The sequence below is a fragment of the Crotalus tigris genome, unplaced genomic scaffold, assembly GCF_016545835.1.
Source record: "Crotalus tigris isolate CLP2741 ecotype Arizona unplaced genomic scaffold, ASM1654583v1 scf7180000017782.1332974, whole genome shotgun sequence".
Taxonomy (NCBI): domain Eukaryota; kingdom Metazoa; phylum Chordata; class Lepidosauria; order Squamata; family Viperidae; genus Crotalus; species Crotalus tigris.
The window spans coordinates 780,479-799,089 of record NW_024096632.1 but is presented as its reverse complement, the minus strand read 5'-3'; the positions used below and the strand labels follow the sequence as shown (position 1 = coordinate 799,089).

General features: G+C 43.8%; 1 protein-coding gene across 9 annotated transcripts in view; it reads left to right on the top strand.

Annotated features, from left to right (window-relative positions):
- GRIP1 (glutamate receptor interacting protein 1) overlaps positions 1 to 18,611 on the top strand; it is a 562,796-nt gene that overhangs the window by 520,580 nt on the left and 23,605 nt on the right. For all 9 annotated transcript variants that reach the window (XM_039342266.1, XM_039342264.1, XM_039342261.1 and 6 more), the window contains 2 exons: positions 1,028 to 1,213; positions 4,076 to 4,232. In XM_039342266.1, the coding sequence (XP_039198200.1) occupies positions 1,028 to 1,213; positions 4,076 to 4,232 (343 nt within the window). The remainder of the gene's footprint in view (positions 1 to 1,027; positions 1,214 to 4,075; positions 4,233 to 18,611) is intronic.

Genomic DNA, 18,611 nt, shown 5'->3' with positions numbered 1-18,611 from the left:
ATCTCAGGCAAATACACCTAATTTTTCACCGCAGTTTTCTGAAAAGAGAACAGTCACCCTTACATTCATTATGCTACACTAACTTTTGGCTCTTTGAATTGTTGCTTTTGATAGACAGATATTAATTATAGATATTAGTTATTGTGAGTTCTAATAACATTTGTTGTTCAGATTGATTAAAATGGTTGGTATAATAACTGTGTTTCTGTGTAGCTGCTGCAGATATTACATATATATGTGTGTGTGCATGCATATGTGTGTTTGTGTGTGTGTGTGTGTGTGTGTGTGTGTGTATACATACACCTACAAAGAAAATAAGACTGATTAAAGCACGGGTCTCCAACCCCCGTCCATGGACCAGTAGCGGGCTGTGACATGCCAGCAACTGGTCCGCACAAACAAGCAAAGCCCCATCCGTGGGATGCAGGCAGCACGCAAAACTATGCCCCCTCTGGTCCACAGAAAAACCTGTCTTCATGGAGCAGATCCCTGGTGCCCAAAAGGTTGGGGACCTCTGGTTTAAAGCATTTGAAAGAAGTTCCTTATCATGCACAGATGCCAAAAAACTACTTGAAACACTGAAGCAGCTATGTGCTTTAGAAAGTTGCATAGCTACTTCAAAAGCTGCTTCTAGCCAACTCCCCATGGTTGTTCCCATCAAAGCAAAGTGGCCATACATATATATGTGGAGACTGTTGACAGAAACTCTGAAGCTACTGCACAAGTCTTGTTAAAGATCTAGCTGCTTTAATGGTTCCAAAAGAGTTGTTTTGCTTGTGCTCCCAAGCAGTGTGATATATCTTATTTGAATGTGTTATACATCTCTATAAGATACTTGATTCCATCAAGTCAACTGTGAGTCATAAGGGGAGAGGGCCTTTCCATTGTTCCATAGATATAATTAATGTGGAAGAGATCTGTTTGTCTAAGCTTTCTATTGGAAAAATTGCTTTCTATGCACTTAAGTTGAATGTATATTTAAATTTAAATTTATAATGAATGTATAACACTTCTTCCTTTCTATCAGCATCAAGTCCAAAGAAATTTTCTCCCTCTGATCATACAAATGAATTAAGTGATGCTAAAGATGATACAGCCACCACACAAAAACCAGGCAAGCTATCTGAAATCTATTCCATGATTGTCCCAAGTGTGGACAGTGCTGTAGAATCATGGGATGGCTCTGGAATGGATAACAGTTATGGAAGCCAAGGTAGGGATCATTTGTTTATTCTGATGTACTTAATATGAGAACACCAGGAGTGGAGCTATTAAACCTTCTTGCTTTGTTTGAGAGGCAAACTCACCTTTTAACTGTCTTGTGGAAATCTCATTAAAGCTGCACAGTTTTAATGTGCTAATTCTTGCATTCAGTTAACCAGGTTTTAAACATATATCAATATATTAAGAGCCTTCAGTGACTAGTACATAGCTCACCCATAGCTAAACAGATTTATCCTTTAAGCTTAGATTAATATAAGATGTAGAACACATTGAAGATGTTCTTTAATATGAACATCTGAGGCCCATTCATTGTTCTTTTTCAACTTGACTAGTAAAGATGTATTGTAAACTGCCAAAGGGGAGCATAAAAAAAACCATTGCTTTGTTGCCCTTTTATTTCTCCTTCATCCCTTTGTCATTAAGATGTCAAGCGGCTTTCTAAGTAAGAACAGTTTTCAATAACAGCTGTGAAGTACTAAGAAGCTGTATATAAATATAAGTGCCAAGTGCTATGTTTAAACATATTTAATTTAATAAGATTATCACTGATAAACTGAACTTGCAAAAGAGTCTGTCTTATGGAACTGCATCTATATGGAGGGAAGTGTGTAGTGGGGTGCCCCAGGGCTCTGTTCTGGGCCCAGTACTCTTCAACATCTTCATCAACGATTTGGATGAAGGGATAGATGGGGAACTCATCAAATTTGCAGACGACACCAAGCTGGCAGGAATAGCCAACACTCCAGAAGACAGGCTTAAGATACAGAAGGATCTGGACAGACTTGAACACTGGACACTAACTAACAAAATGAAATTCAGTGATGAAAAAAGCAAGGTTCTACATTTAGGCAAGAAAAACCAAATGCACAAGTACAGCATAGGTGGCACCATGCTCAATAGTAGTAACTGTGAGAGGGACCTCGGAGTCCTAGTAGACAATCACTTAAATATGAGCCAGCAGTGTGCTGCAGCTGCCAAAAAGGCCAACACAGTGCTAGGCTGCATTAACAGAGGGATAGAATCAAGATCACGTGAAGTATTAATACCACTCTTCAATGCCTTGGTAAGGCCACACTTGGAATACTGCATCCAGTTTTGGTCACCACGATGTAAAAAAGATGTTGAGACTCTAGAAAGAGTACAGAGAAGAGCAACAAAGATGATTAGGGGACTGGAGGCTAAAACATATAAGGAACGGTTGCTAGAATTGGGTATGTCTAGTTTAACGAAGAGAAGGACAAGGGGGGACATGATAGCAGTATTCCAATATCTCAGGGGCTGCCATAAAGAAGAGGGAATTAAGCTATTTTCCAAAGCACCTGAAGGCAGGACAAGAAGCAACGGGTGGAAACTAATCAAGGAGAGAAGCAACCTAGAACTAAGGAGAAACTTCCTGACAGTGAGAACAATTAATCAGTGGAACAGCCTGCCTCCAGAAGCAGTAAATGCTCCAACACTGGAAGTTTTTAAGAAGAGACTGGACAGCCATTTGTCCGAAATGGTGTAGGGTTTCCTGCCCGAGCAGGGGGTTGGGCTAGATGACCTCCATGGTCCCTTCCAACTTTACTACTACTACTATTATTATTATTATTATATTTAATTTTTAAATATGTAGTTAGGAAATGAATATAATAGTACCTATCTAAAAACACTGGTTTTGAAGTGTTAGAATCACAAACACATGACCATGTGGATAGTGCAATAGCCAGAATTTTGAGAACTGGACATAGGTATCAAATGTTTGTGATTGGTAACTAAGGACTACCTGTATATTATGTATGTATGTTTGTGTGTGTGTGTGTGTGTGTGTGTGTGTCATATATGCACAGAAAAAAATATTAATTTGATCAGAAATAATTAAATAAAGGATTTGAACGGGGCCAGCAAAATAGCAGAAACATCTCTGAATGATGTGATATAACCGTCATGCTGAACATCATTCAGGCAAAACACTTCTAGGAAAAGAAATGTAATGAAATGTAATTCTAATGATTGAATAGGAATAACAGGAGCAATACAATAACAAAGAACTTGGAAACTCTATTAGAGCAAACAGACTAAGTACCATAAACTCTCTGTATACTGTATTTTGTTCAAGCTGCCTAGAAGTAAATAAATAAAATGTACGTCTCTGTCTATTCTATACAGTAACAAACCACATAAATAGATCAAGGTAGACAATCCTCAATCTATTTGTTTTGTCATAGTACATTGAAATTGTAAAATAGATTACTTTTGGCAGGATAATCTTTTCCTTTTTAAAAAAGTAAAAAGAAATGAGAGGAAGTGGCCTTTAAAAGGCAAGCCTCTCCCATCCTTAAACCACTAGCACCATCAGGGCTTAAAATTATATTTTAAGCCATTCCAGAAGGGTTCTTTAAGTGTAGAAATTGAGGTGGTTCCCTCTCAGAGATTTTCCATTCAGGGAAGGAAAGGGAACAGAAGGGAAGGGAAGGTCCCCACTACTTCTGGTAATATTGTCTTCTGGTTGAATGGTTTGTGGTTCCCATAAAAGTTCCCCATACTTTCTATATGATGAATAGATTTCAAATAGCATTGATTTCTTAGTATATTGCATATGACATGCAGAAATGAGAGCAATTAAATGGAAGCATATCATGTTCTTCATGATAAGATTGTTTTTAAGAATATCACATAATTTCAGTTTGCCCTTCCAAGAGAGTTCAGGCATATAACCACAAGTTAATTCTTGCTGATTCTTATAATCCACATATATTTGGTTCAATAAATAATGACTTAAATCATACAATGGATGGAAGAATAAATTTCACATTGCATTTTTTTTAATTTTACATAATCACCTGTAATCAACATATGGTTACTTTTTTAGGTCCCAATTATCAGGCTTCGGGATACAACTTCAATACCTTTGAATGGAGAGGTCCAAAACAAAAGGGTAGTTTGTCTCCTCTGAATAGGCCCCGAATCAACTCCTTCCATGATACAGGGTTAAGTGATGATGACTGGGATAAACCAATAGCAAGTAGGTAAGTTTTGTGCTACATATTCAATTATTTACTGCACATAGTAGCACATTCTTTTATTGGTGTACCTTTTAGGACTATTCAAAACTTCAGATATGGAGGCATGTAGGTGCTTTTGAGCAGGGACCTGTTTACAACTCTTTAAACTGAAATTGGCATCATCCCTAGAAGAGGTGTATCCACTTCAAAGAGTTTCAGACAGATGCAACATTTGCCTTCCCCCAAAGCACCTTTTTTGTCTCTGAAACTAAAGTATTGAACAAATATATCACAGAATGCCAAGTACTTCAAATGCTGAATTGCCAATTTGTCCTCAAGTTGCTGTGATATATTGACAATTCATGCTATATGAGATTAGTAATATTCAAAGCATGTTGTGAGGCTGAAAGCAAGCCGTGTGCAGTTGGTGAACATTTCTGTGTAATAGTTTAGGTCATTAACTATTGATATTAATTCAGAACTGAAAGAGCTCCAGGTATTGAAGGAAGTTTTAGTTTCCATCTCCTGTCTTCATATATTTGATGGATCATTCTCAGATTCATTCTTCAGGACTTAGGAGGTTTCACTGTGATTTCCACATAAATCAGTAAATATGATACTGTGGTATCATACTATGAAGAAGGTATGCTGCCTTTAACACTATACCAAAATGGCTCTCTATATGACAGTGATACAAGGATTTACGATTCAAGGTCCTGAACCAACCCCAATATCTAACACCAGGAGATTTTCTTCTTGCTAGGTTCCTTCTAACATAATATCAACTGTAAATTAAGCCCTGCTGAGGAAAAAAAAAGTATCAAGAGTGATTTAGTACTTTTGTCCATATGATTTGGGTATTCTGCCATAGATTAGATAGGGAACTAGGAGATCAGCCATATTGGACTTAATTCTCACTAACAGAAATGATATGATAGAAGGTGTTGAAGCCACAGGACCCTTCGGGGAAAGTGATCATGTAATATTAGAATTCAATATTATGCAAGCACAAGCAATAGAACATAGTCAAGCTAGAGTCTTAGACTTTAAAAGAACTAATTTCAATAAACTTAGAGAGAGCTTGGAAAGGATTCCATGGATGAGAATCCTCCAGGGGAAAATAACTCAAGAAGCTTGGGAAATTTTGAAAAGCGAGATTATAAAAACCCAGTCTAGCACAATACTAATGAAGAAGAAAAATAACAGCTCTCAAAAGAAACCAGCATGGCTACATAAAGAACTCTCTGATAAATTGAAAGACAAAAAGGACAAATATAAAAAGTGGAAAGAGGGGAACATAACTAAGGCAGAATATCAGCAAATAGCCCAAGCCTGCAAAGATGAAGAGGAAAGCTAAGACGCAAAATGAACTAACACTTGCGATAAAAGTCAAAAATAACAAAAAAAAGCTTCTTTCAACATATAAAAAACAGGAAAAAAGTTAAGGAAATGATTGGTCTGTTGTGTAGTGGGAACAGTGAGACATTGAAGACACGGAGTTGAATTAACAGCTCTTTATTAGGTTCACACAGAAGCGAGCTCTAGCAGCTGCTTGACTTATATTTATACGGACCGCCACTAGGTGGTGGCAAATCAATTTAAAGTATTCATTCCCACCTAAAACACAAGGCTTAAAGTTATACAGACAGGCAGTCTATGATTCAAATAAAGCAATCAGTTAACCGTTCTTTATAACAGACCCTTTGAATTGCTTAATACATAACACCCCTTCCCCCTAAATCAGCGGTTCTCAACCTGTGGGTCGTGACCCCATTTGGGGTCAAACGACTATTTCATGGGGGTCAACAAACAATGCAGTCCGCCATTTTTCCCCCTTTTCCTTAGTTGTGCTACTCCCTTTTATTCTATTGGCTTTTGAAAGCCAATAGAATAGACTCTCTTGAATAGAGTCTAATTCTATTAGCTTTCAAAAGCCAATAGGAATTGTCCAGGCTGTCTCTGCCTGCTGAGCCCGCCAAAAGTCCCATTCTGCAAACGGTGCTGCAAGTTGTCTGCAGCGAAGGCGAGCTGTCTGGAAGTTTCTACCCCTCCCTGCTGAGCAACTACTAAAAATGTAAGTAAAAGAGGGCCAGGGGTGGGAGGTGGGAGGCAGTAGATGCAGGGAGGGTTGCTGGCGCGCGTGGGGCCTGGCAGGTGCCTTACCTCCCTTGAGTTGGGCCAGCTGGTGGCCCAGCCGGTGGTCGCCCTGCACCGTTGCTGCCCCTTGCCAGCTACACCTCGGCCGGCGCAAGGGGTGGCACCACGCATGCGTGGTGCTCCTGGGCAGGGAAAGTCCTCAACGTACGACCGGTTGGGTAGTCCTCGACTTACAACCAGTTGGGTAGTCCTCGACTTATGACCGGTTGGGGGTCGCGGCATTAAAAAGGTTGAGAACCACTGCCCTAAATCAATACATATCCATAAATTGAACATATTCATTTAGATAAGTAGGTGGCTTCCGCGATCGTTTCGATCACCTCGTTTCTGCCTGAGGTTCCCAGTCTACCTTCAGTTGGCTGGATAGACTGGAGTCTTTTTGAAAGCTTTGGTCAGGTAGACCAGTCTCTGTTTGCCTTGCCTGGCCAGGTAGACCAGTCCCTGTTTGTCTTTGCTGGCCGGGTAGACTGGTCTCCTTTTGGTTGGTCTGTTCGGGTAGACCTGTACACCTGTCTGTGAGTGGAACAGTTCCTGAAAGGCTGGGAAATAAGTCCTCCAGCAAGCTCTGATCTGCAGGCATTGTTCCTTCAGTCGGTAGCGACTCACCCACAGCTGAGTCATCCAGCATGTCTCTTTGAGTTCTGCAGGACTCTGGAGATTGAGACGTGCTGCAGCTGTCGGGCAGCCCTCGGCTCTCTTCTTGGTTGGTGGCAAGGGTTAGATTAGCCTGCCGCCGACGCAGCTGATCGATGTGGCGGTGCAAAATGTGCCCGTCTTCCAGGACCGCTTCATAATAGAGTGGTCCTGATACCTTACAAACCACAGCTACCACCTACAGTGCCCCTTGACCATAGTTTCTTGCCCAAACTCAGTCGCCGACTTGCAAGTTCCTCGGTAGCTTGGGCTGCACTGTCTCTGTTGCGATTCTGTCTGGATGGAGACAGTCCAGCTTCGTGGTCAGCCAACGTCCCCATCTCAGCTCTGCTGGGCTACAACCTGTTGTTGTGCATGGAGTTGTGTGTTGACAGAGCAAAAAGTCTGCCAATCTATGATGCCAATTTTTGTGTATTGGGGTTCGCGGCACTGAAGCAACACAAAAGTTGTTAACCAAGTTCTTCTTTATTTGTTCCATGTTATCACTCAGCAACCCAACAGGCTTGCAGGCCTTTTATAGTTTTCCCTACATCCAATCATAAATCCCCTTTATTCACGCTTTGCGCCTGCGCGCAAGACCAGCGCCAACCAGTCTGGTCCCGGGAAGCTTTTAAGATTGCCCGGGACCATTTACAACATTTCTGGGCTTGCTGAGTTTCTTCATCAAGCCCAGGATACAACACCCCTCCCCCCTAGATAAAACACACAACTATACACAAAAGTACATTTGTTTCCTGGCAGGGAAAAGTGGAATTCTTCTGCCCAGCACACAGGCCAAATACCTTTATAAAATAATAAGGTTAACTTAAACAAAATGCTCTCCAAAATTATAATTAGTGTATTTACACTCTACCAAGTGTAGATCCCCATCACCCAGTTATAGACCAGCAAGGTTCCTGTGTGATGACAGAAACCTCACATAATCTCCCAGGTGCTTGGGAGGGGCCTTAGTCCTTTGCGACCTACGCAAGGTCAGAGAGGTTGCCTGATCTGTCTGCAGATCAGGACTTTTACTTAATGGTGCCTGGCCTACCGGCCCGTCTGGTGGGCTCAATAGACCAGGACTTTAATGCCCATGGATGACAGGTGACCCCCATCACAGCGGACTGGCTGAGTCTCCTGAATTCCAGACAGGTTCCCTCAGAGGTGAGGAAATCCCCAAGCCCAATGGTGGAGCAGAGTTCTCCTCTTCCACCATGGGCTGCTCTTGGGAACATTGTCCCTTGAGCCCGCGACCAGTCTCAAACGTGAGCTGCATTGCAGCTGTGCCCCAATAGTTCCAGTCTCCCAAGTATGTGGCCGAGGTGCCAGAGTCAGGAGCCGCCTCTATGGCAAACCCCCTCTCAGGAGAATTCCTGTTCGGAGCACTTGCGGATGCGTAGGCCACCCCCCGGGGTGACTCCCTGTTCGGAGCAATAACTGAATTGTGAGGATGCCCTTGCTTCTCCACTGGAGCATCAACAACAACCTGCGGAAATCCCCAGGCACAGTAAGCCTGGTTCCCAGGATTTTGACCTGAAGTATGACCTTGTTCCTGGTCCTCCTCCCCCCCCCAAGAGCAGAGCCAGGAGCAGAAATGTCGAGGGACAACTGCCAGCGCAGTTGGTCAATATGCCTCTGAAGGATGCGGCCATCTCCCAAGGTCACTTCATATGATAGCGGCCCCGAGATCTTGCAGACAACAGCTGAGACCCAGAGAGATCCAGGACCATAGTTCCTTGCTCAGACCAGATCACCCACCTGAAGTCTCCTAGGTGCCCGCGTCTATGACACCTGTGAAGCCACCCGGTCTGGGTGCAGTCTGTCCAACTTCGTGATGTGGAGGCAACCCCAGCGGAGTTCAGCTGGCCTTTTGCCAGTGACCGTGCATGGTGTGGAGCGGTATGCAAGAAGAAAATCTGCTAACCTGTGATGCCAGCTACCATGTGTGATTCTTTTGAGTGCATCTTTGGTGGTGCGTACCATCCGTTCGGCCTGCCCGTTGGTTGAAGGGTAGAAAGGAGCTAATGTTGCGTGCTGGATCAAGTTGGCCTGTAGGAAAGCCTGGAACTCAAAAGAAGTAAATTGGGGTCCATTGTCAGAGACGAGGACATCAGGAAGCCCATGGGTAGTGAAGATTCCTCTCAAAACTTGGATGGTCCTAGCAGTAGTAGTGGAGGAGACAGGTACAACCTCTAGCCACTTGGAATGACTATCTACCAAGATAAGGAAGAATTGCTCCTGAAAGGGCCCAGCATAATCTAAATGTACCCTTGACCAAGGGGTTTGTGTCTCCTCCCACCTGTGTACAGGGGCCTGAGGCATTTCAGGCTGTGACTGTTAGCACCAAAGATGGCTGCATGCAAGTGCTTTCATGCGTACAATGCCCGGATGTCCCTCATGCAGAGAGGACAAGACTCTAGACCTCAGTGAGGCTGGGATAACTACTCTACTACCCCATAACAGGCACCCCTTAAATGTAGATAGTTCGTGCCTTCTTTGCCAGAAGCTTTGAAACGCAGCATCTGGACATGTGTCAGGCCATCCTGACAAGACCCATGTTAGTACGCGTGTGAGTGAGTGATCAGTGGCAGTTTCTGCAGCCACGTCCCTAGCATTGAGAGGAGATTCAGGTAACTCCTGAATGGAGAGAATGTGAATAGCAGGGCCAGGATCTGCCTCTATTTGTTTGAGAGGTAATCTGCTGAGGCTGTCAGCATGGCCCATCTCTTTTCCAGGTTTGTGAATGAGTTAGTAATCATATGCTGATAGGAAAATTGACCATCTCAGCATACGTGGGGAAATAATGTGATGTCTGTTTGTTAGTAGTAAATAAACCCAGCAGAGACTTATGGTCTGTGTAGACCGTGAAATGGCGGCTATATAAGAAATCATGGAATTTCTTTATGCCAGCCACTATGGCCAAGGCTTCTCTGTCAATCTGAGTGTGATTCTGCTCTGCAGAATCCTTGAATAATAGGCTACAGGGACTTGTGTCCCATCAGCCTTCAGGTGGCTAAGTACTGCTCCCACCCCATAAGGAGATGCATCACATGCGATGGACACAGGCAGTTGCTTATTGAAATCGGCTAAAACAGCATTTGAAGAGAGCAAGGCCTTAACCTCATTGAAACTCCTTTCTTGGACTTTAGTTCACTGCCATGGAGCCTGTTTGTCTAAGAGTCAGTGTAATGGCTGCCACTGCAGCCTTATGTGAGAGAAATGTGTGATAGAAGTTTAAAAGCCCCAAGAAAGCTTGCAGCTCACTCTTGCACTTGGAACTTGGGGCCTGCTGAATCACTTGAAACTTGGATTCAGCAGGGTGGATGCCTTGAGCATCAATCCTGAAATCTAAGAAATCAGTGGAAGTGACTCCTATTTTGCATTTATCTTGCTTCAATTTAAGGCCTGCTTGGCGGAAGCAAAGCAAGACAGCCCTTAATCTTTCAGCAAGATTTTGAGATGACTCCCCAGCAATGAGGACGTCATCGAAATAGGGACAGACCCCAGGAATACCATGAAGTGTGCATTCCATGACACCTTGAAATATGCCAGGGGCTACATTAATCCCAAACTGCAGTCTTTTAACCTTAAAGGCCCCTCTATGTGTTATATTTGTCTGGGCCTCTGCAATTGCCTCATCAACAGGTAGCTGTTGATAGGCCTGTGCCAAATCAAGTTTTGCAAAAAGGTGCCTCCCTTTAAGGGAGGCCAGAATGTGACTCACCACAGGCACTGGATATGCGTGCTGTTGCGATGCTTTATTCAGTGTACACTTACAGTCTGCACATATGCAGACTTCTCCATTAGCCTTTAAAGGCGTTACTATGGGGGTTTTCCATGGACTAGAGTCCACAGGTTCTAAGATGCCCTGCTGGAGCAGTTTGTCCAGCTCTGCATCTATTTTGCTTTTGAGGGCAAAAAGCACCCTTCTAGGCTTGATCCTGAGGGTCGTGATAGTTGGGTATAAACATAGAAGGCCCCTTGTAGGAGCCAAGCTTTGAGCTAAACACATCAGCAAACTCCTTGCAAACTTCTGTAAGGTCCAATGTTTGCATGCTGTGAAGCCCAGTCACTTGGATTCCAAGGGCCTCAAACCAATCGAGTCCAATAAGACTTGTACATTCACCCCCAACTACCACCACATCTAGGAAGCCCTCAAAAGCCTTACGCTGCACCTTGAGCATAGCCTCTCCTTTCACACTGACTTTGGAATTCTGGAAGTCAGTGAGGATTAAATTCGATGGCTTGAGTCTGACTCGGAGGCCAACTAGAGCGGACCCTGTGTGCAACTCCATCAATAAGGTAACCCCTTGCAACTTCATGTCAATGCGAAGTTTTTTCTTAAGTGGTTTGTGTGTCCCTGTCCTCAGAATACTCCTGTGCAATGCGCAGAAACCCACCCTGTGTTGGCTGGGGACCCTGGTACCTTTCTGAAACAATTCTTCCCAAGATTGCACCTGCTGGTGACCCAAACAGACAGAGGCAATGTAGCCTTGCTTACCACATGCCCGGCAAATGGCGGAGCGGAACCGGCAGTCTGTTCGCTTGTGGCGTCCACCGCATCTGAGACACTGAAGAGCTGCTGGGATTTTCTCTGGCTTCTCTCACAGCCGTCGTGCTGCAGGCTGGTGCAGTCGGTCCACCTCTTCCTCCGGGTCCGGATCTTAAACTTCTTGGGCATCCTCTCGATGGACAGTTGCAATTGCTGGAGTGTTTCTCGCGATCCTCAAAGCCTTCACAGTGCCGCCTGCTGCCTCTTCAGCTGCAACTTCACGCAAGAAATCTTGGAAGGTGACTTTGGCAAAGATTTTTTGTTGCAGCTCTCTGCTTCTAAGGCCGCAGACAAAATGGTCTCTTAATCGTTCTTCCAGGTCCTTGAATTCACAAGGCCTGGCAGCTTGTCTCAAAGTAGTGATGAATTCTGCAGCAGACTCACCTCTGGTCCCTCTGCTCAAAAGCGTGCCTCCAAGAAATTACAGATAGCTTCAGATGAAAGTGATCCTTCAACATGTTCTTCAGGTCTCTGTAGGTTACAGACTCAAGTGGTGCAGGAGCTACTAAATTTTCGGCCATGTCGAAAGTATCCTGACTGCAGACACACACCAGGGTTGTTGCCTTCAAACCGTCTTCTCAAACCTGGTTAACTCGCAGGTAGTTTACCACCCTGGCCAAGTAAGAGTTCCAAAGCTCTGGGTGAGACATATCGAATTCGGACAGCCGGCTGATCTTCGACATTTTTGGCTTCTCTTAGCTTCGCTGCAACTCCTGCTGGGAAGAGGCCCATTTGCCAAGCCCACCTCCAGCGTTTGCATACTGGCAGATGAGTGCAGATCTGGGTGCCGACTTCCCAGCTTCCAGCAATTTTTGTAGAGGCTAGGTTCTTCGAGTTGTCTTCTTCTTTGCAGCCATTCCACCTTCGTCGCCACTTTTGTGTATTGGGGTTCATGGCATTGAAGCGACACACAAGTTGTTAACCAAGTTCTTCTTTGTTTGTTCCATGTTACCATTCAACAACCCAACAGGTTTGCAGGCCTTTTATAGTTTTCCCCACATCGAATCATAAATCCCCTTTATTCACGCCTTGCGCCTGCGCGCAAGACCAGCACCAACCAGTCTGGTCCCGTGCAGCTTTTAAGTTGCCCAGGACCATTTGCTACATTTCTGGGCTTGCTGAGTTTCTTCTCAAGCCCAGGACACAACACCAATCACCCCTGGTTAGTCTTTTAAGTGCTTCTTTGGTTATCCTGACCATCCTTTCCGCTTGGCCGTTAGAGACCGGGTGAAATGGGGCAGAGGTGGTATGTCTAATCATAATAATCCTTAGAAATGACTGAAATTCTGCAGCAGTAAATTGTACCCCATTATCTGATACGATTACATCGAGTAAGCCGTGTGTGGCAAAGATTCTGTGCAGTTTCTGGATAGTCCTGGCAGTAGTCCTAGAAGAGGCAGGTGCTACAATGAGGAACACCTGTCCTTGGAAGGGTCCTGCGTAGTCTATGTGAATCCTAGACCAGGGAGTTTGTGTGGTTTCCCAGCGATGTACTGGGGCTTGAGGCATGTCAGGTCTGGACTGTTGGTAAATCTGGCATCCTTTAACTTGAGCCTCAATATCCTTATCCAATCCTGGCCAGGTAGCTTCTCGTGAATGCCTTCATCCTGACTATTCCAGGATGTCCCTCATGCAGAGATTCTAAGACTCTTTCCCTTAGCATGTGTGCGACTACAACCCTACTCCTCCATAGAATACATCCCTTGTATGCTCGTCCTATCTTCTAATAAAGCTCTGAAACTCTGTTCCAGGATTGGTTACTGGCTACCCCCTCAGCACCCAGTTCAAAACTTGGCTGAGAGTTTTATCAGAGGCTGTCTCAGCAGCCACATCCCCAGCATGAAGGGGACATTCAGGCAAATCCTGAATTGACAAGATGCATGCAGCAGGTGCAGGGTCTGGTTCTAAATTAGGCAGCGGGAGTCTGCTGAGTGTGTTAGCATGACCCATTTCCTTACCAGGCTTATGGACTAGCCTGTAATTGTAGGCTGCCATAAAGATTGACCACCTCAGCATCCTTGGATACAGCTTCTGAGGGGTTTGCTTGTCTGCAGTGAACAGACCTAGAAGAGGCTTGTGGTCTGTAAAGACCATAAAAGGGTGACCATAAAGGAAATTGTGGAATTTCTTTATTCCTGCAACTATGGCTAAAGCCTCCTTATCAATTTGAGCATAATTTCTTTCTGCAGGGGAAAGTGTCCTTGAGTAATAAGCTATGGGTGCTTGCTGCCCATTTGCCATTATATGGCTCAAAATTATTCCTATCCCGTATGATGATGCATCACATGCAATACTGATAGGCAGCTTTTCGTTAAAATGTGTTAACACAGAGTCTGATGACAGCAGTAATTTGACTGCTTTGAAACTGTTTTCGTGGGCGCTAGTCCATTGCCATGGTGCCCTTTTATCTAAGAGCCTGTGTAGAGGCTCTGCTAATGCAGCCTTTTCAGGTAGAAAGGCATGATAAAAGTTAAATAGCCCTAGGAATGCCTGCAGCTCTCCCTTTGACTTTGGTCTGAGAGCCTGTAAAATAGCTTTGAGCTTTGAATCAGCTGGATGTATTCAGGCAGCGTCAATCCAGAAACCCAGGAATTCTGTGGAGTTGACTCCTATTTGACATTTTTCCCTTTTGAGCTTTAGCCCCGCTTTGCGGAAGCGCTGAAGAACAGCCCTTAAAGGTTCTGCAAGTATCTCTGCTGACTCCCCAGTAATTAAAATGTTGTCGAAATAAGGACACACACCTGGAATGTTTTTTAACGTGCATTCCATCACACTCTGAAAGAGCCCTGGGGCTACACTGACCCCAAACAGCGGGCATTTAACCTTGAATGCCCCTCTATGGGTAACTATTGTTTGAGCCTCAGCAGAGGCGTCATCCACAGGCAGTTGCTGATAAGCCTGTGCCAGGTTCAGCTTTGCAAATAAGCAACTTCCTTGTAAAGATGCCAGAATGTGGCTAACTACAGGTACCGGATACGCATGCTGCTGAAGTGCCTTATTAATAGTGCACTTATAATCAGTGCAGATGTGCACCTCTCCACTGGGCTTGACCAGTGTAACAATGGGGGTTTCCCACACACAGCTGTCAATGGGTTGCAAGACTCCCTGTTGAATGAGCTTATCTAACTCTGCATCAATCTTGGGCTTAAGGACAAAAGGCACTCTACGAGGCTTTACTCTGGAGCTACGGTGGTATCAAGGTGGAGAGCAGTGTACTTTGTACTTCCCTAAATTGGGACTGAATATGTCCGCAAACTCCTGGCAGACAGCTACCAAATCCGCTGTTTGGGTTCTGTTGATGCCAGTCACATGGATGCCCAGGGCATCAAACCAGTCTAAGCCAATCAGGCTTGTTCGCTGGCCTTCCACCACCATGACACTTAGGGGACCCTCAAACTCTTTGAATGTCACTTTTATCGTAGCTTCTCCTTTAACCGCTATGCGGGAGTTTTGAAAATCTGTCAAAACTAAGTCTGACGGCTTGAGTCTGACTAATTTTCCGCCATTTCTGTAGATGAAGTTAAAAGTCTTATAGGAAATTATAGACACTGCTGATCGAATGTCAAGTTCCATGGAGAGTGGAAGGCCCTTGCAGCTTGACTTTTAGTCTAAGCTTTTCTTTTAGGGGTGATGGGTTTCAGTTCTGAGGATGCTCCTTCTTTCAGAGCAAAATCCTACTCTATTCTGCCCTGGGGCCCCATTACTTCTCCTGGGGAAGTCTTTGTGTGGCGATTCCCTCTGGCGACCTTTTCAGACAGTAGCGATGTGGCCTTGTTTGCCATATGCTCGGCACACAGCTGCGCGGAACTGGCATTCTGAGCACTGGTGTCGTCCACCGCAGCCCTGACAGCTAGGGAAGAAGGCTGCCTTGTCAAGCGACCGCTGTCTTCTTTCTGGGATCTTCTGCACCTGGTCGATCTCAATGTCAATGTCTGGGTCTTCGGTTCTCTCTGACTCTTCATGATGCACAGCTGTCTGGCTGGGGAAATTCTTTGAGGGATGTAAAGTCTTGATGGCTCCACCTGCTGTCTCTTCTGCCATCACTTCTTTCAGTGCATCCTGGAATGTCAGAGTCTCTTTAGCTAACAGCCTTTGCTGTAAGTCTCTGCTTCTCAGGCCACATACCAGTCGGTCCCTGAGCCTATCCTCTAGGTCAGGAAACTCGCAGAGCCGGGACGCTTGGTGTAGGGCCGCCACGAATTCAGCAATGGTTTCACCTGGCTGCTGCTCTTTCTGCTCGAATGCATGTCTGTATGCAGTGATGGACAGTTTCAGTTCAAAGTGCTCCTTGAGTCTTCGTTTCAAGTCAGCAAAGGTGACTGACTCCAAGGAAGCAGGAGTGACTAAGTTTTCCACTATATCAAAGGTGACTTGGCCACACACGCACAACAAGGTTGCAGCTTTTAAATTATCTTCTCTGACCTGGTTAGCTCTGAAGTAGTTTTCTACTCTTGAGACATATAAACTCCATCGTTTGGGGTGCATTATATCGAACTCTGAAAGATTGCCAACTTTGGCTGTTGCTGCGTCTCCAATGTCTTATTCTGCTAGGGCTTCTAGGAAGATTCCTAGGAACAGGTCCCAAGGAACGTGCTACCTCCAGCATTTGCGTACTGGCAGGCAGAAGGGGGGAACGCGTTTCCAACCAGGGCTCTGATGTCTGGTCTTACCCCTTTTAGTGACTTTCTTCCTAGCAGCATACCCCATTCTCGTCACCACTGTTGTGTAGTGGGAACAGTGAGACATTGAAGACATGGAGTTGAATTAACAGCTTTTTATTAGGTTCACACAGAAGCAAGCTCTAGCAGCTGCTTGACTTATATTTATATGGACTGCCACTAGGCGGCGGCCAGTTTAAAGTACTCATTCCCGCCTAAAACACAAGGCTTAAAGTTATACAGACAGACAGTCTATGATTCAAATAAAGCAATCAGTTAACCGTTCTTTATAACAGACCCTTTGAATTTCTTAATACATAACATGGTCCATTAGTAGGAGAAAGTAACAAGCAACAGTTAGAACAATTAATCAGTGGAATAACCTGCTTCCAGAAGTTTTGAATGCTCCAACACTGGAAGTTTTTAAGAAGAGACTGGGCAACCATTTGTCTGAAATGGTATAGGGTTTCCTGCCTGAGCAGAGGGTTGGACTAGAAAACTTCAAAAGTCCCTTCTATTATTGTTATTATTATTAAATAGTTTAGGTCTATGTAAAAAAAAGTCTGTGTTCTAATTGTCATCTTTCTTGGTATATATTCAAAATTCTATTGACACTTCTGCCCTTTCCCCACTCCTTATGTCGCTTTAACTTTTACATATACATCACTATTGCTAATTTCTGCATTAACAGTATAGTTAAATATAGGAAATGTTGATATTAATAATAGATTCACAAACTATAAAGAACTGAACTGTATTTCTTGTAATTTTGGGATTTGTATATCATTTCTGCTGGTGATGACAAAAGTCTTTTGAATCAGACCTAAACTCTTGACAAATAGAAGTAAACCTGGATTACTAATTCTGGCATTTATTCCAATGCCATTACCAAATAGTTATTTATTATATCATGGGTACATCAGTCTAACCCACTAGATGCTAACCAGCTTACTTACATACATTCATAAAAACAAAAATCTAAATAAGGTCAAATAGTATAATTAAAAACAAGTCCAAAAGGCTCACATTGCAATTTCCATACCATACCCAGATTTGGCATCTGAGGAGAAGGGATCAAAATCATCCTCTTCATCTAAAATTTTCTGCAATTCAGTCCAATCACTTTCTTTACAATCTACCTTAAAAAGGAGGAGTGGAGAGTAGGTTGGAATAGTCCAACATTATTGGAGTAAGTGATGTCTTCTTCAGAAGGTAAAAAATCAATGCCTCTGAGACAGAAGATACCATCCCGTATCTATGCAAATCACTAGGTTAGCATCTCAAATCTAATTATAGTCACATCCTCAGCCACCTGGAGGACAGATGGAGCATGGAACTAGCCTACAGGTGAAGGAAATCATATTACAAGGAACCTTGTCTACTTTCTGAAAAACTGCAAATTGAAATGAAATAAATCCCAAATAATTTTGCAAGATGATGGTCACTTCCCTAGATACCTTTATATAGCCTGCCTAATGGAGTCCACGTTTGAGCATATTTATTTATTTATTCTACTTTGCTTTTATGCTGCTGATTCCTAAAGAGACCCAGAATAGCTAATAGTGTCAACATAAAATAAAACAATAATCCCCAATCTCAAATGCAAATAAAAAGTGAAAAAATAAAAAAGATTTTAAAGTAGATAATATAAGTATCACTGGACTGCAGACCCCACCTTCAGTTATAATACACCCTCTTCCTGTGCCAGGCAAAACAGGTGAGTCTTCAATATTTTCCTGAAGCCTAAGAGACAATGCTGATTAGGACTCTATCCAGAGGGGTTCCAAAGAATAGGATCAGCTAGTGAAAATGTCCACTTCAGATGTTAGTTGAACTCTAAATCTTAGTCTGGGGCTGTGTAGGGCTTTACGGGTGACAACCAGCCCTGTAAATCACACGTGGAAGCAGACTGACAAGTTCTCAAATTCACCCATCACAGCCCAGATTGCTACTTTCTGTACTAAAGACAGTTTTCAAATGCTCTTTAAGGGCACTTCCTTATAATAATACCAACAGGAAGTATATAGGACATGAGTGACGCTGCACAGAGTTTCTAGTCCAGAATGATCATAATTGGCACACAAGATATAGATATGCAAAAGGCATTCTAGCTGGGGTGCTAGGAGAAAGCCCAAATGCAGGCATCCATACTCAGAATCAACAATAGAATTTCCCAGAAATTGTTAGATCCATGAATCCAAAGCAACACAGATTTGGAGGGATTTCATTGGAGTCTGTTCTTCTCCATCCAAAACCTGATAACTTCCAGGCTTTGAATCAGCACTTCTAGCATAGCATCTCTGCCCAGTATTAAGATATAAAGCAGGTGACTTCCGCTTCCGGATCACAGCACCTTCAGCCATACGAAGAGCTGTTGCTCTTCGCTGGCTGTTTTCTCTC